The sequence below is a fragment of the Astatotilapia calliptera genome, unplaced genomic scaffold (assembly GCF_900246225.1).
Source record: "Astatotilapia calliptera unplaced genomic scaffold, fAstCal1.2 U_scaffold_1, whole genome shotgun sequence".
NCBI classification, from domain to species: Eukaryota; Metazoa; Chordata; class Actinopteri; order Cichliformes; family Cichlidae; genus Astatotilapia; species Astatotilapia calliptera.
The window spans coordinates 942,991-960,858 of record NW_020535618.1 but is presented as its reverse complement, the minus strand read 5'-3'; the positions used below and the strand labels follow the sequence as shown (position 1 = coordinate 960,858).

General features: G+C 41.3%; 2 protein-coding genes across 2 annotated transcripts; both read right to left on the bottom strand.

The window, feature by feature from the left end:
* Nucleotides 1-1,200: 1,200 nt before the first annotated feature.
* Nucleotides 1,201-3,178, bottom strand: LOC113017263 (tripartite motif-containing protein 16-like). Its single transcript, XM_026160435.1, has one exon. The coding sequence runs from the start codon at nucleotides 3,090-3,092 to the stop codon at nucleotides 1,389-1,391; it is 1,704 nt and encodes a 567-aa protein (XP_026016220.1). The 5' UTR covers nucleotides 3,093-3,178; the 3' UTR covers nucleotides 1,201-1,388.
* Nucleotides 3,179-9,981: 6,803 nt separating this feature from the next.
* LOC113017264 (tripartite motif-containing protein 16-like) lies at nucleotides 9,982-11,727 on the bottom strand. Its single transcript, XM_026160436.1, has one exon. The coding sequence runs from the start codon at nucleotides 11,716-11,718 to the stop codon at nucleotides 10,042-10,044; it is 1,677 nt and encodes a 558-aa protein (XP_026016221.1). The 5' UTR covers nucleotides 11,719-11,727; the 3' UTR covers nucleotides 9,982-10,041.
* Between the last annotated feature and the right edge of the window lie 6,141 nt (nucleotides 11,728-17,868).

Here is a 17,868-nt window from a genome sequence, read left to right as displayed (position 1 = left end):
AATGGATCGGATTACATTTTTTATTTTTCTCCGATATCCGATCCAGTCATTTAGGTCAGTATCGGACCGATACCGATACGTAATATCGGATCAGTCCATCTCTAGTGTTGCTATCAGTGTGTGAAGAGTGGAAGAAGAGGGTTGCATTGACAATCCAACACAATGGGCAGCGCATTGAACACATTTTATAAGTGGTCAGAATCTTGTAAATAACTCATGAAAGCTGATACACATGATATAATGGAATAGAATAGAATTAGAATTCAACTTTATTGTCATTGCACATGCACAGGTACAGGGCAACGAAATGCAGTTTGCATCCATCCAGAAGTGCTTTAGTGATATAGATATATTACAATATATATTAGCAATAATATAGATATGTGAGTATATTACAGAAATGGGTCTATTATGGTATGTTATAATGTACACGGTATGAAGTATGTTGTGAATATTCTATAACTATAAGTATGTACAGGCTGGAGGAAGTAAAACTTCCTCCAGGATGGAGGAAGTAAAACTAGATACAATGAACTAGGAACAAAAGTTTCTTTCAAAATAAAACAGGAAACATGGAGACACAAAGACAACAGAAGCTTGACAGACCTAAATTACAAACAAAAGGTGCCAAATAACCCAAAACCTCTGGTTTAGAGACCCAGTGACACATGCTGGGGTCAACTGGAATAAAGCCAAAGCAATTACCTCTGATCATGGAAAGCATTGGCTGTTCGATGCACCGCAGAGATTACGAGGAACTAAGTGCTAAGTTATCAAAACACCGTTGTTTTTCTTGAACTAAATCAGTTTTCAATTAAAAAGCTTTTCTTGTTATTTTACCTAACAAATGCATATGATTTATCTTTAAACTGTCTCTTCACCATGACCTCTAAGTCACATAAATGAGGCTTCCATGTTTAGATGACAGCAAATACCTGGTTCATATCAACTCGCATCTGTCTCATTTCATTTTCCTATTAATCATAGGAATGAAAATGTACTCAAATCAATCCTCTCAAAGGAAATAAAACAAGAAGAATCAAACGTAAAATTATTTTATTTACATATTCCTCATAGTAAACAACTTTGACACAGTCAGAACATTGATTGAATTTTCTTTCTTTAAAACAGAGAAAAACAGTTCCTTTAATTTGAACAAAATTTCAGATAAATGTAAATATAATTTAGATATTTCTCGGTTAAAATCAATTAATTTATTAACTAGACAACAAACAATATGATGTCAATGTAGCACCCACAAAGTGTGACTGGCAAGTGACGTCTGTGCAGAGAAGAAACAGAACAACAATGAGCTATGAGAAACAATGTTGGAGAACAAAGAAACTGAAAAGTAATCCAAACCAACTGTTCTTAAGAAATTTTTTTGTCTATTTCCGTTTTGTGAACTCTGCGGTGTCTCCACCAGAGTACAATATAATACTGTGAAAAAACCAAAGTCCAGCATAGAGCGGCTGAGTGAATGTGGTCTGGACTCTGTGGAGGAGAGTCATGGTTTCAGAGACGCTGTAGAAAGACAGAATACCTGCTCTGTGATCCAGGTACACTCCTACTCTGGAGGACCGAGGACCTGAGAGGACAGTTTGGACATTGTTGTGCCAAAATATGTAACTGTTTTTCTCACAACGTAATGACCAAGACTTGTCATTTCCACCAAGTGCACATTCATTTGACCTCCCTACTCCGCTGATATTTTTGTATGTGACTGCTACTTCAACTCCTCTCCCTCTCCACTCCACCTCCCAATAACAACGTCCAGTCAGACTCTCTCTACTCAGGACCTGACACATTACAGTGAATCTGTCTGGGTGATCAGAATAAGACTGTTGTTTTTTCATTAAAGTTGCTTTTCTGTTTCCCTCAGATAATAACAGATGTGTGTTTGCTGTCTTTGGATCCAGTGTGATTTGACATGAATATTTTAAGAATCCAGCTCTGGTCTTTGGCTCTGGTGGTGACAGTAAAACATCCACTTCAGTGACTGTCAGTGAGATGTTTGTCCATTCCTCTCTCAGAATGTCCTGTAGTTTATGTCTGAGTCTATCTCTGGTCTCTGACACAGCTGCTGTCACATCCTCAAAGTACCTCAGAGGACGAATATTGATGCTGGATGAGTGTGTAGACTCACTGAGTGCTGACAGTGAGGGGTAGTTGTGTAGAAACTGGTTGTGATCCTCTGTGTGTGAGAGCTGCTCCAGCTCGCCGTCTTTCCTCTTCAGCTCAGCGATCTCCTGCTCCAGCTTCTCCTGAAGCTCTTTGACTCGACTCACTTCAGTTTCCTGCTGGGATCTGACCTGCTGCTTCACATCAGAGCTTCTTTTCTGGAGGAGACGGATCAGCTCAGTGAACATCTTCTCACTGTCCTCCACTGCTTTATCAGCAGAGCCATTGATGGCCTCCACCTCCTGTTGAAGCAGCTTCACATCTTTCTCTCGCTCCTGGATTCTCTGCTGGATGTTTAGTCGTCTCACCTCGAGCTCCTTCTGCTTCTCAGTCCTTTCTGCTGCAGCTGGGACTGTTTCATGGCCTTTATGTTCATCCATCGTGCAGAGATAACAGATACTCTGCTGATCAGTACGACAGAAAATCTTCATCACCTCATCATGACGAGAGCAGATGTTCTCCTGGAGCTTCTTGGAGGGGGCCACCAGCTTGTGTTTTTCAAAGGCAGGAGACTCCAGATGAAGCTGAATGTGTTTATCACAGTAGGAGATCAGACACACCAGACAGGACTTGATGGCTTTCCGCTTCCTCCCAGTGCAGACATCACAGGCCACATCTTCAGGTCCAGCATAGCAGTGATCAGCTGGAGCAGCTTGGAGTCCAGTCTTCTTCAGCTGCTCCACTAAAGCTGCTAACATGGTGTTTTTCTCCAGGACAGGCCTCGGTATGAAAGTCTTCCTGCACTGAGGGCAGCTGTGGATTCCCTTCCTGTCCTCTTCATCAAAGTGGGTTTTAATACAGTTCATACAGTAGCTATGTCCACAGGTTGTAGTCACCGGATCCTTCAGTAAATCCAAACAGATTGAACAAGAGAAGGTTTCTCGGTCCAGCTGAACTCCTTTCTCTGCCATTTCTCCTCTCAGTGTCAGTGACTGTGTGAATTTCAGTTCCTTACAACTGAAACCAGTCTGACCTCTGATTTCTGAATGGAGCCTCTCAGCTCTTACACGTCACCACATGTTGGTTACACCCATCTTTAAACTGCAGATCTGAAGGGGAGGGAACGAGGAAATGTGTGAACAGAGAGGAGGTGCTGTGTTTCCAGTGGTGCCTTATCCTTTACGGCACCATTAAGTTACCTTTCAAAGGCTTCAGCAAATCTGGAGAGGAGAGTGGTGCAAGTTAAATAAGAGGAGTGAATGGAGGAGATAATGTTAAAGAATATATATACACATTAACATAACAGAGAGACATATCTCTAACAACTTGAATCAACATGTGAGTGTTTATTTCCTTTGAGAGCACCACAGATAACAAACAAAAAAACAGACACTCTGTAAGCCATCAGAACAAGAGCTGCTCAGTTTTTTAGTGTATATAGAAGTGTTTTTATAAATACTGCTGCAATTAATTAATACTGCCAGAATTGCAGTCAAAGCAAGATGAAAACAATCAGGGTTAGGGCTGTGTGATATGACCAAACTCTCATATCCCGATATAAGACATCTATCATCCCAATAACAATATAAATCATAAAAATTTAACATTTTCTGTAAATTCTGTGAATCTCGGGCAGCTCGACGTGAAGTGTTTCCAGCTGGGCGTCATGTACCTGGAGTCGAGTGTTTTAACCGATGCATGAAACTATACATTTTTAGACATAAGTTGTAACGGCCTCCGTTTTCTTTGTGAGTAATTATTACACAGCGTGCTGCGGGGAAAAGCCTGTTCTAATGTTTGAGTTTAAGGTTTATCTTTTAGCACCCAACAGCTCTTTTTTTGCTTCTTATCCGTCAATACTCTGCACACTCTTTCACGTGGTTCAGTTTATTTTGAAAAGTCTCAACAGGATCTTGAGCTTTATTGTGAAAGGTTTATGTGGAAAACAAACAAGCGGACACGCGATGGTTTTACCGTCACGATAACGACAACGCATAAAAACAGGCACTTGTCCGTCTGTAGTGTGGTTATATAAAATATAAGAGAAAGAGAGAACTTTAAGAAATTAATATAGCCACTACAGTGACCATCAAAACGATGAAAAAATATTGCTGTAAACAGTTTATTTTGCGACAATAGCGTAAAAGGAAATGATAGACATTTTTATATCGTCATCCGATATATATCGTTATATCGAACAGCCCTAATCAGGGTGAAGTTAATTTTTACTGAAACCGTCATGGTCTGTGTGAGTGGCTGGAAATTTCTACTAAGTTCCTGAACTTCTCTGGTATCTGCCAGTGGGCAGGGCTGTCACACCCTCTTCTCTTAAGGGCTCTAGAGTGCGATCAAATTTTTCAATGGTGCGACTAAAAAAAATCCTAGGTGGCATCGGTGCGACCAACTTTTCAATAAAATAAAATAAAATTCTCCGCAACTCTGAAAGTCTCCATGTGGTCAACAACTGACACACATTATGCCTATATTATGGTCTAAACCAATCAGAGATAGCTAGGGGCGGGCCCTCTCTGATTGGTCGTGTTCCAGATATTCCTGTAGTTCTATGCATGTATATGTTTGAAAGTGTAGGCAGATAGAGGGAGGTGAGTAGCTTGAATAAAGCGATATCTTTTAAATATAACTGTATTTTCCCAGAAATGCCAGAATCTCAGGTTAAAGCTCACAAAACTATTTCAACAACAACCAAATGTATCCAGATAGAGCAGGTAAACCGATTCCACACAAAGACAAACACAGAGCGCAGACCCGACACATCAGAATCAGCTTTCTCAACTTTCTCAACCGACAGCACATACACGGACACGCCGTCAGGGCTGAAAGCCGACAGCTCACTGATTGTGATGCTTTGGCGGGTCCGGGCTTTGTGTTTAGGTCTTTTTTGTGCTAGATTCTGAGCAGCAGGTTTTGTCCCTCTCTATCCAAAATTCACTGAACCAGCAGCAAAAGAAGATCCAAACTACGATTCACATTTGATAAATGTCGTCATTAATTCCCTCTGACTTTTGCTGCTTTGCGTCCAACACAATAAAATCACACTTCATGCACAGCTCTCTCTCTCTCTCTCTCTCTCTCTCTCTGTACTTCAAGAACAGTTTCCCATCTCAAATCTCTGTTTTCTGCAATATTCATTTGCTAATTACCCACCAGTCCACCGTTGTTTACAGCGCTGTCGGCTGCTGTCTTTTTTTTTTTTTTAAACTTAAATGACCTCGGGCAAGAAAGCCTAATTTCTGCTGTTCAATAATGAAGAAATTGAAACTTTTTAAAATTATGCAAAATTGCAGAATATTTTTAAGGTTATCTGCTATAAAAAGCCAGGCCAGGAAAATCTCCTTTATGTTTTTTATTTTATTTTATTCTCAGTTACTTTGACACAACGGCATGTGCTGTGATGGTCACATCTCTGATAAAGTCTCATAGTAAGTCTCAGTACTGATAAATCATCAGACTTATAATATAATATTAAAATATGCTCCAAATAAAGAACTTTGTGTTGACAAGATTGTTAGTTAATCATTTACAAATCAATATTGTCTGTATGGACAGCAATTTTCCCCCCAGAAAAGTGCACATATAAAACTGCGGTTTTAAGCGATGTGGTTGAAAAATTTGGGTGTGCGGCGCACCAGTGCAACCGTGGCAAAAAGTTAGTCTACGGCCCTGCACCTGGAGCTGATTGAGGCAATTAAGCTGGGAGATTTAAGCTCCACACTGACATCCCTTCTCTGCCAGGTATGGACTACTATATGTTGGTAACCAGGTCTTATGGGTCATGTTTCTTACCTTAGGTGCTTTACTTTAGGTGCTTACCTTGCTGTTTTGTGCTTCAGTTGCTCCCTGACGCACCACGGTTCTGAACAATGAATCCTTTTGGATTTTGGATTTACCTCTCTGTTTTATGGGATTCACTCCTTGCCTCACCTGCCGGCCCTTCTGCTGTCCCTCGGCCTCAGAACCAAAGGAACTCAGGTCAGCCAAATCCACATCGTCAAAGTCACCCGCACCTAAGCAGCCTCTCCTTCATTTAATCCATTTCCCTCCATTAAATGTGACCTTATATACCAGTCCCACTCCAGTAATCTTCTCAGTCCTGCCTCTTTGTTTTGCCTCAGCCACGTTGCCACGCCACATTTGCCAAGCCACTGTGTTGTTTTTCATTGCTGATCAATAAAACGCTGTTAGGACTTTCCCTCAGCCTCTGCTCTTGGTTTTCTGTGAATAGGTTCAGTTTCAGTTACCAGCCTTCGGCCACCTGTGACAGAAACAAGACATCATGTAAAGTAGATGAAAATTTTATGTATTCAGCGCCATCAAAGGGAAAAGTTGATGCATGCACACACAGTGACAGCTTCTCTCTCATAGAGAAATCATGCAAATAACATTAAAGCTCGAATGAATTTAAGAAAATGACCAACATTTTAAATTACTTTCTTTTCCTTTACATTTACAGGAATCAATGTCTTAGGTTAAAGTCACCTGTACCCAACTGAGCCTGTCAAACTCGACAGATGAAAGCAGGTTGGAGAACTCGTGTAGGAGATCAGTCGAGGATTCAGGAGGCTGGTAGATATTGACACACCAACCTGGATTTTCACAAATGTAATTTTAGACAATAATAAGTCAAACTGGCTGTAATACAGTTTAAATTACATTTGAAAGCAACTGCTATTCCCCCACCACAGCCCGAGGACCTCTGGGCATTCAAGAATTTATAATCAGCAGCCCTATGGTTTCAGCTAAGTCTCCGTAACACAGAAGATTTCTAATTTCTTATAATTATAGGGATTGGAAAACTGTTGTATCAGGAGAATAAGTGATTTGGAACTAGGCATAGCACGACTGTGACAGTGGTCATACATGTCAGTAGGTGAAAGGCTGTTTGATAATAATGGTAGGAAAACAGCTAGACCTGTACTGGAGAGACAATAGGTGGGAATTTCAACATGTCACACTGTGGTAGTCTCACCTGAATCAGTAAAATCATTAGTAAACGTTTAGTAAGAGTTTATTTAAAAAGGAGCTTCAGAAGAGTTTAATTACTATGTTAGTGTAGGCAGCTAGAAATAATAAATGGGCAGCTAATGGGAACACAGGAGGTAGGAGCAGCTGACTAGTTGCTGATTTGAGTCCCTCAGGTTGAGGAACTTAGTGTTCACCCTCTATAATCCCTGTATACCTTATTTCCATCTTGTTAGGCTGCTCATTTAAAACAGTAGAAAAGTCCACAAAAACTCTGTGAATAACAGCTCAACACCATAACGCACGCACAATGGAAAAGTTAATAAAGGCACCCAGTGACGGGTTCTGTATCAACGTCCTGCAACCGAACAGACAATATGCAAATCAGGGGAAATCTTCAACTGAAATAACGAAATTAAAACACATCGATAATGATTGACACATAAAAATGATTCTTTAACCAAAGCAGAGAGAGAAACAGAGAATCGGCAATCTAAAAAGCCAGAAGCAGCAACGACAAATGAACAGCAATATGAAAGAAACCACAATCAGTATACTGAGTCATCAGCACGAGTCAGAACAGGTTTGTGCGTGTGTGTATGTATGTGTGTGTGTGTTTGTGTGGGTGTGTTTCTCTGAGTTTACAGTTGAACATACACACAGCAGACTTCAGAGACAGGCACTAAGCTGATGACTCGGTTAGATGTTAAAAAATGTACTTGTGTTTTCTGAGCTGAATTTTCATCCACTGGCTGAAAAAAAGAAATTATTATTTTTCTGCACTTTTGATTAGATTGTAAAGATTATGAGAAGTAGCTTAGCAACAGGTTTTTGTGACTGAAAGTCATGTGTACCAGAAACAATCTTCCACAAACAAATCTTTATTTCAGCATAAATCAAAAGAAAATCAAGAGGACTTTTTTAATACAAGTCTCATATCACATTAAAGTTGTTCCATAACACACTGTCCAGGTCTGTAATTTCCCCCAAATTACCGTAAAGCGTACATATTCCTGGTACTCATTCACAGCCACACCTGACTTAATTAAATCCTTATAAATGATGATTAATAGACACTTTAGAAAAACATCTGTTATACCACATATGATATAAAAATACAAGAGTAATGAGTTAGATAACCACACCAACATCGATAAAATACACAAAAATCCCCAAAATTAAAAAAAATCCCCAAAAACATTTTCTCAAAGAAAGTCAGCATGCATCCGTTCAGAATATGTAACAAACTCCACAAAGCAGGATTTACATTTAATAACTCTTCAGACTGACTCTGTATAAAATCCTTTACAAAGAAACAACAAACACTGAAATTTTTTCCATCACTATACGTGTAACTCTGTGTGAAATCATTTGTCTTACTCAGTGTGTAACATGATCTGAGCTTCATGTGTTATAGTTTTCACAAAACAATGTTTAAAAAAAAACAACAACAAAAAGCCCCCAAAGGCCAAGGTTCATTTAATAACATTATGATCTTCTGCAGAGTACAAATACTCTTTGGTTTGGCAGAATTTACTTTCTGGTGTCACTTTGACGTCATTCTACAATGTCTTACAATTTCATTTAGTACAATAAGAAAATTTTTTAAAGAATGTGATTGTAATTATAGATTTATGTGATCAAGCGCAACAACAAAAAATGAGCTATGAAACACAGCAAGTGCAGTGTGACTGACAGGTGATCTGCAGAGAGGAAAGAACAATGAGCTCTCAGTGACAATAGCTGTGTCCCAATTCAGGGTCTGCACGCTTGAAGTACGCATTTTAAGTGTGATTACGTCACCGCCACGCGACGACGGCTGTCCCAATTCGAAGTGTACTTCAAATGCATACTCCAAATGCGCCGTCGGTTTCCCCAAATATCAAGCGTGGTCCGGTGCACGCTTCGTGGTCCCATATATCCCACAATCCATAGCGCGGTGGTGGGTGTGGATAATTTTGCCGCAAAATACGGCAGAAGGGAGCGGCCGAAGAGTGAACTGTCAAAAGTAATTACTGAATATGACGTCACTTATTTATGTGCGAATGTTTAATAACGAAAAACATTAAAACATTACTGTTGGCCACATGTCGGCAAAGTTATGTGACATTAGTGATGTTTGTACTTTCAGCTTCAGCTTGGTTTTAAAGCCTCTACATATACACACATATATATATATATATATATATATATATATATATATATATATATATATATATATATATATTACATCATAATAATCTGACAATACTATAATATTGGCCATATTATATTTACATTACCACAGTGAGATGATTTTAGTCTCATGAACAACATTAACTAATTGCTATTTACTAACTAATCTTGCAATGACTGCTCAGCACAGAAATGAAGCCCAACAATCATGTTCTACAGTCCCGTGGTCTCAGCCTCAGATACTCAACTAATCAAAGTGATGTCATGACAAAAATGAATGACCAACAAAACATTTTTCTCCTTCATTTATGTCACACAATGCTATATGTAACGTTTCTCGCGGTTAGTATCATGGTTGCTAGGCAACCTGAACAACGCGACGACCGTCCAATTTCACAAGCCTCTCACTTCCGCACTTCTCATACTTATAGTACGCACCGTACGTAGTACGTGTAGTGCGCGTACTTCAAGCGTGCAGACCCTGAATTGGGACACAGCCAATGAGTGGTACCGTGCACCTCGCTTCTACTGGAGCTAAAATCTGTGGACACTGTTGATATTGTTAAAAAGAAACTTAAAAATTGCCTGTGCTGGTTTGGTTTTATATAGTTTCATCTGTTTATGCTATTTTAATTTGTTCTATACCTATTTCTGTATTGTAAAGCACTTTGTGAATTTTGTTCTTCACATGAGATAAATAAATCTTACCAAGTAACTGGAAAGTCAGACACATATTTTAACGAATTGTCCAATACTGACTTCTGACTATTTCACTTTAATGAACGCTGCAGTGTCTCCGTGATCTAAAAGCCGAACTCCAGCATAGAGCGGCTGAGTGAATGTGGTCTGGACTCTGTGGAGGAGAGTCATGGTTTCAGAAACGCTGTAGAAAGACAGAATACCTGCTCTGTGATCCAGGTACACTCCTACTCTGGAGGACTGAGGACCTGAGAGGTCAGTGTGGACATTGTTGTGCCAAAGAACATAGCTGTTTGTCTCACAACATAATGACCAAGATTTGTCATTTCCACCAAATGCACACTCATTTGAGCTCCCTGCTCTGCTGATATTCTTGTATGCGACTGCTACATCAACTCCTCTCCCTCTCCACTCCACCTCCCAGTAACAACGTCCAGTCAGACTCTCTCTACTCAGGACCCTCTCCCATTCAGAAAATCTGTCTGGATGATCAGAATAAGATTGTTTTTGTTTCATAAATGTTGTTTTTTTGTTCCTCTCCGATAATAACAGACGTCTGTGTGCTGTGTTTGGATCCAATGTGATTTGACGTGAATATTTTAAGAATCCAGCTCTGGTCTTTGGCTCTGGTGGTGACAGTAAAACATCCACTTCAGTGACTGTCAGTGAGATGTTTGTCCATTCCTCTCTCAGAATGTCCTGTAGTTTATCTCTGGTCTCTGACACAGCTGCTGTCACATCCTCAAAGTACCTCAGAGGACGAATATTGATGCTGGATGAGTGTGTAGACTCACTGAGTGCTGACAGTGAGGGGTAGTTGTGTAGAAACTGGTTGTGATCCTCTGTGTGTGAGAGCTGCTCCAGCTCGCCGTCTTTCCTCTTCAGCTCAGCGATCTCCTGCTCCAGCTTCTCCTGAAGCTCTTTGACTCGACTCACTTCAGTTTCCTGCTGGGATCTGACCTGCTGCTTCACATCAGAGCTTCTTTTCTGGATGAGACGGATCAGCTCAGTGAACATCTTCTCACTGTCCTCCACTGCTTTATCAGCAGAGCCATTGATGGCCTCCACCTCCTGTTGAAGCAGCTTCACATCTTTCTCTCGCTCCTGGATTCTCTGCTGGATGTTTAGTCGTCTCACCTCGAGCTCCTTCTGCTTCTCAGTCCTTTCTGCTGCAGCTGGGACTGTTTCATGGCCTTTATGTTCATCCATTGTGCAGAGATAACAGATACTCTGCTGATCAGTACGACAGAAAATCTTCATCACCTCATCATGACGAGAGCAGATGTTGTCCTGGAGCTTCTTGGAGGGGGCCACCAGCTTGTGTTTCTTTAATGGAGCTGCATCATAGTGAGGTTGGAGGTGTTTCTCACAGTAAGAGGCCGGACAAGATAAACAGGACTTGATGGCTTTCAGCTTCCTCCCAGTGCAGACATCACAGGCCACATCTTCAGGTCCAGCATAGCAGTGATCAGCTGGAGCAGCTTGGAGTCCAGTCTTCTTCAGCTGCTCCACTAAAGCTGCTAACATGGTGCTTTTTTCAAGTGCAGGCCTCGGTCTGAAGGTTTTGTGGCATTGAGGGCAGCTGTGAATTTTCTGCTTCTCATCCTCTTCATTAAAGTGGGTTTTAATACAGTTCCTGCAGTAGCTGTGTCCACAGGGAATAGTCACCGGATCCTTCAGTAAATCCAAGCAGATTGAACATGAGAAGGCGTCCAAGTCCAGCTTAATCCTTTTTTGTTCCATTTCACCTCTCAGTAACTATGGCTGTGTGACTCTTTCTTACAGAGAAATGAAAGTAGTCTGAACGGGAAAAAAAGTTTTCACACGTCACCACATTTTCGTTACACCCATCTTAAAATGGCAGGTGTGTGTGTGTTGGGGGGGGGGGGGGGGGGGCGCTGAAGCGTGTGGAAAGAGAGGAGGTGCTGTGTTTCAAGGCAGGAAGCTAATAGAGTGGTTAGGGTTATTTTCTTATATATATATATATATATATATATATATATATATATATATATATATATATATATATATATATATATATATATACAAAATGGTGGTGGCTAACCAACCGGACATAGTGGTGGTAGACAAACAGAAGAAGACGGCCGTAGTGATCGATGTAGCAGTTCCGAATGACAGCAATATCAGGAAGAAGGAACACGAGAAGCTGGAGAAATACCAAGGGCTCAGAGAAGAGCTCGAGAGGATGTGGAGGGTGAAGGTAACGGTGGTCCCCGTGGTAATCGGAGCACTAGGTGCGGTGACTCCCAAGCTAGGCGAGTGGCTCCAGCAGATCCCGGGAACAACATCGGAGATCTCTGTCCAGAAGAGCGCAGTCCTGGGAACAGCTAAGATACTGCGCAGGACCCTCAAGCTCCCAGGCCTCTGGTAGAGGACCCGAGCTTGAAGGATAAACCGCCCGCAGGGGCGTGCTGGGTGTTTTTATATATATATATATATATATATATATATATATATATATATACATATATATATATATATTAGGGGTGCAACGATACACAAAATTCACGGTTCGGTTCGGTTCGATACTTTGGTGTCACGGTTCGATATTTTTTCGATACAAAAGCAATGTTCATGCCTTTTTAATTTGTCATTTATTAAAATTATAAATATATATTTTAACTCAAAAGTACAGTTTTTAAATTTAACCCTAACCCTTGTGCGTGTTTTTTATTTTGACAGCGAATGCGCACCTGCGGACCACTTATGTGCAGCCCCGGTTATTTAGCTCGTCATATTGCAGCCACAGAAATTCTTTTGTCCATGAAACCATAAAGCTGCACTTTCTTTTTGCCTTATAGTCTGATTTGTCATAACTTCTCCGTTTTGTGGTAAGCTTTTCTTTGGCTGTCACTTCTTCACCCTGACCTGTCTTGTTTGGCTCAGCAGAACTGAAATGCTTTTACACACGCACTCACATAAGCTCAGCGATTCTCTGTGCGATCAACCTCTCACATGTTTAAGCTGTGGGAGATTTCACTTGTCATGTTTGCATAGTAAGCTAACGATTAATAAGACGATGTCAGAGGAATTGGTGCACAAATTATCATCACTCACAGATCAGTGCTGTCGCTCTCTATACACAGTTTGCACGATTGCAAAGTGAAAGCAAAAAAACAAACACAAATTCAAACGCGATTTCAATATGTCACATATTGACAGTGGCTCACCGATGCCAATGACATAATTATCCAGCTACATTTCTGACAGAATGCAAAAGCATTGACATATATTTTTCCTTCCTACAATAGCCCGACGGGCAGGGAAGAGATAGATTTTGGTAGCCCGACTGAAAAAATCGCTAGCTCCAGGACGTTGGGCTAGCAATATTGCAAGCCCTGTATCTGATTGAGGAATCACTCATCTTTGGAAAAGAGAGTTTATTACAGAGAAATGGCTCTTTCCAAAATAAAAGCTATACTATCCGCTTCTTCTGGGCTATATTCTCAGCAGCATAAGGAGAATCATGTGCTAACAGCTGTCTAAATGACTCGGCTAAAGTTAGTAGCATGCTTGTTGTTTTTGTCTTTGCACTAGGATGATGTCGGCGTAAATGTGCAGTCATATTCGTTGTGTTCCCACTAGTGCTTTCAGGTTAATCTCGTTGAAATGACGTTAACGCCACAACACGGCAAATCTCCGTTAACGAGCTACCGCCGATCGCCCCGTGCATGGGGCTAGACGGCCAACACGTTAACGAGCTAACTGCGCTAACACACTAGTTCCCACCCATGTAATTGAGCATTGCATGGCACATCCAACATACTGTTTTACTTTAGTCCATGACTCGCTTACCTTCAGGGTCATACGTCACATGAAAACCAAAATAATTCCAAACGCCAGATCTGAATGAGGGTGGGGGAGGTCCATATTACAAGGAGAGCTTAACTTCTGTCTTGCTAGCTTGCCCTGCGCTCTTCCTTCTGACTATGCTGTCTGTGTTGAGCGCTCAGTGGATCTGCGCTCGACAGTGCAGCCTAGGCGGAGTAGTCGAACGCAGATTCACTGAGCGCTCAACACAGACAGCATCGTCAGAAGGAAAGTTGATAAAATAAATTACAAATGTTGTATTGTTCGATACATATGCGTACCGAACCGAAAGCACTGTATCGAACGGTTCAATATCGATACGAATATCGTTGCACCCCTAATATATATATATATATATATATATATATATATATATGTATATAGAGAGAGAGAGAGAGAGAGAGAGAGAGAGAGAGTGAGAGATCTGAACCCTCAGTGTCACCTGATCCAGCCCTAAGTATATGCTTTAGCAAACCAGAACATTTTAAGCCTAATTTTATAAGTAGAGATAGTGTCTGTCTCCTGAATCCAAACTGGAAGCTGGTTCCCCCTCAGAAGAGGGGCCTCATTGTACATTTCTACTCTAGGAACAACAAGTAGGCATGCAGTGCAAGAGTGAAGTGCTCTAATAGGCTGATATGGTACTAAGAGGTCATTAAGATAAGATGGGGCCTGATTATTTAAGACCTTGTATGTGAGGAGCAGGATTTTGAATTCAATTCAGGATTCAATGAAGGGAAGCAAACACTGCAAGTATAAAAATCTGTAAATCAACACCTGGAGCTAAACCAACAACTAGATTACAGCAACATTTGCAATAAAACATGGTAACATTTGTTCCATCTACTAACCAGTGAAACCATAGAACTACCAACAGCTAAATATGGTAACTATGGCAACCGAAGAAACTGCAGCATCTGTTAATAGACATGACAACTTCTTCATCTCAACCACACATCACCAAAGCATGGCAACCACTGCAACTAAGCAAACCTCCAGCTACAGTATCTCCTAACACAAGGACACTAATGTAAGTAAATGAATGAATGAAACTTCAGCAACATTCACTATGTGGCATGGCAATTTCTGCAACTAAATAAATGACTGTAAAATAGCAACATCCGCTACAAGTGTTGAGCCTGCAACTACCACTACAACTACAACAACGTCCGCTATGAGACATGGCAACTACTACAATAAAATCAAAGCCTAAAACTACAGCAACACCTATTACTGGGCACGTGAAGTTTTGCAACCAAATTGGCATATGAAACCAAAATGGCATCTGGTAGAAGATAAAGAAAGAACTGAAACCACAACATCTGCAGAAAAGCATGAAACATTCGGTAACAAACTAATGAAGGAGACTGTAGCGATATCTGCTATTAATCATGGCAACTTCTGCAATTCAGCTACTCCAACTATAACAACATTTGCTATAAGACACAACAACTACTGCAACTAAATTATAGAGTAAAATTACACACTCCTCCTGGGGGGAAACAGCCATCAAGACACACAGCCCCTGCGGGCATACACTAACTTTTACTTCGTCTCAAGACACTGACATGGAGTCTCACGCAATCATCCCGCGTCGGTGGAGGCTTCACCACACCATTAAGTAGCTTCCTCCTCCAACGCTGATCCACTGCAGGTGTGTGGCATCCTCCTCGGGCGTGACCAGCCATCCTCAGGCCTGATGGTGCCTGTAGCCCGGCGTCCCGGCTACAGCCACACACACACCTCCCTATATATACACACAAGGTCCTGGGTCATTTTGACCCAGTGTTCTTAGTTTTCTTGTGTTTTGTATTTTGTTCATTATTTACTCAATGGTTCCTAGGTTATTCAGTTAGTTTATTTGATTTACCCTCGTGTATTTACCCCCTGTGTCCCCCTCCATGTATCTATGAGTTTTATGGCACCTAAAACCACAGCGACATGTGCAATGAAGCAAAATTTTGCAACTAATAATTTCAAATACAGTAACATCTCCTACTACTGTTGACACTGCAACTACAACCAAACGAATCTATCTATGATTAGACATGGCAACTACTGTAAACATAAAAGTTCTGAATATATTCAGACGACTGTTATATTCAATTCAATTCAATTCAATTTTATTTATATAGCGCCAAATCACAACAAAAGTCGCCTCAAGGCGCTTCATATATAACACATCAATAATGACCAACAAATCAAATGTGTGTGTAGCATTTGTGTTAAATGCTTGTGAATTTTACCAAACTCCTTTAAAATATATATATATTTCAATTTGCGTTTCAATCTCCTGCCAATGTGTTTTGAGCCCGTGTGTGTTTGTGTGCTTGTGCACTGCGTGGTGACATAGGAGCGTGCATGTGTGCTCCAGTCACAGCTCCTTTCACCATGGCCGGAGGTCGCTGTCACGTTGCTCTCAGCTAATAAAAGTTTCCTAAGGCCATAAGCTGTAATCTGAATATGACTGAACTGCCACGTTTTGGCGTGTTTGATGTCAAGCTCGTTCGGTGTAAATCTTGTAGAGGGCTGAGTTTGCTAATCAGAGTTTTTAATGAGGTTTAGCCCGAGGATGCAGCTGCATCCCTCACATGCTAAGTTAGCCTGGTCGCTAGTGGCAGGTGAAAGAAATCGCTGCAGTGTTTTGTTAACAGCATTCACTGTTTTTCAGGAGAGGTGTGCTAGCATGCGCGCAATGTTATTTATTTTTTCCTTTTTGATTTTTTGAGAGCTTAAGTTGATATTTTAAAATAATTTGTTTTATTTGATTAATTATAGTATTGTGGAGTTGATAAAGCTGCAATGCACAGCTCCTCTTAGCATGGCCGGAGGAGAGCTGTCCTAGCAAGCGTGCACCACACACAGATCACAGCTCTGTATTTCTATATGTTTCAGATTGCAGATGTTGCTGCGATTTACAATAAACAGCCCAGAGACACAGTGTAGTGTCCCTCCTCCAGAACACAACACATCGACAGACACAACACACACAAACGGGTTACATTTGCTTAACCAAAGCAGAGAACGAGAATCAGAATATGTCCAAAAGCAGCTAAACAGGAAGTACACAGATATATACTCTTCTGCATGAGTCAGATCAAGTTATAGTGTGCGTGTGTGTTGGTTTCACTTGTTGCTCTGAGTTCATGGTTGAACACCTTTGCACTCTCTGACAAAAACGGTTTGTTCCTCTGGGTAAAAATTGAGAGACTTTGGAGGCGGGCTGTAGGCTACTCACCTATTCACATGTCAGAAAAAATGCTCCCAATAGTAATTTCTTTCTACATTGTAGTTTATGTATCCAAAATGCAATATGCAGAATGTAAAATGCTTTATGCAAAACGTGCATAATGCATTTTGTGTATATATATGTAAAAACACCCAGCACGCCCCTGCGGGCGGTTTATCCTTCAAACTCGGGTCCTCTACCAGAGGCCTGGGAGCTTGAGGGTCCTGCGCAGTATCTTAGCTGTTCCCAGGACTGCGCTCTTCTGGACAGAGATCTCCGATGTTGTTCCCGGGATCTGCTGGAGCCACTCGCCTAGCTTGGGAGTCACTGCACCTAGTGCTCCGATTACCACGGGGACCACTGTTACCTTCACCCTCCACATCCTCTCGAGCTCTTCTCTGAGCCCTTGGTATTTCTCCAGCTTCTCGTGTTCCTTCTTCCTGATATTGCTGTCATTCGGAACCGCTACATCGATCACTACGGCCGTCTTCTTCTGTTTGTCTACCACCACTATGTCGGGTTGGTTAGCCACCACCATTTTGTCCGTCTGTATCTGGAAGTCCCACAGGATCTTAGCTCGGTCATTCTCCACCACCCTTGGGGGCATCTCCCATTTTGACCTCGGGACTTCCAGGTTATACTCGGCACAGATATTCCTGTACACTATGCCGGCCACTTGGTTATGGCGTTCCATGTATGCCTTGCCTGCTAGCATCTTGCACCCTGCTGTTATGTGCTGGATTGTCTCTGGGGCATCTTTACACAGCCTGCACCTGGGGTCTTGCCTGGTGTGATAGACCCCAGCCTCTATATCTTGTACTCAGAGCTTGTTC

Excerpts from the sequence above, each read along its gene's own strand:
- LOC113017263 (XM_026160435.1), bottom strand. The coding sequence starts at position 3,092 with ATGGCAGAGAAAGGAGTTCAGCTGGACCGAGAAACCTTCTCTTGTTCA.
- LOC113017264 (XM_026160436.1), bottom strand. The coding sequence starts at position 11,718 with ATGGAACAAAAAAGGATTAAGCTGGACTTGGACGCCTTCTCATGTTCA.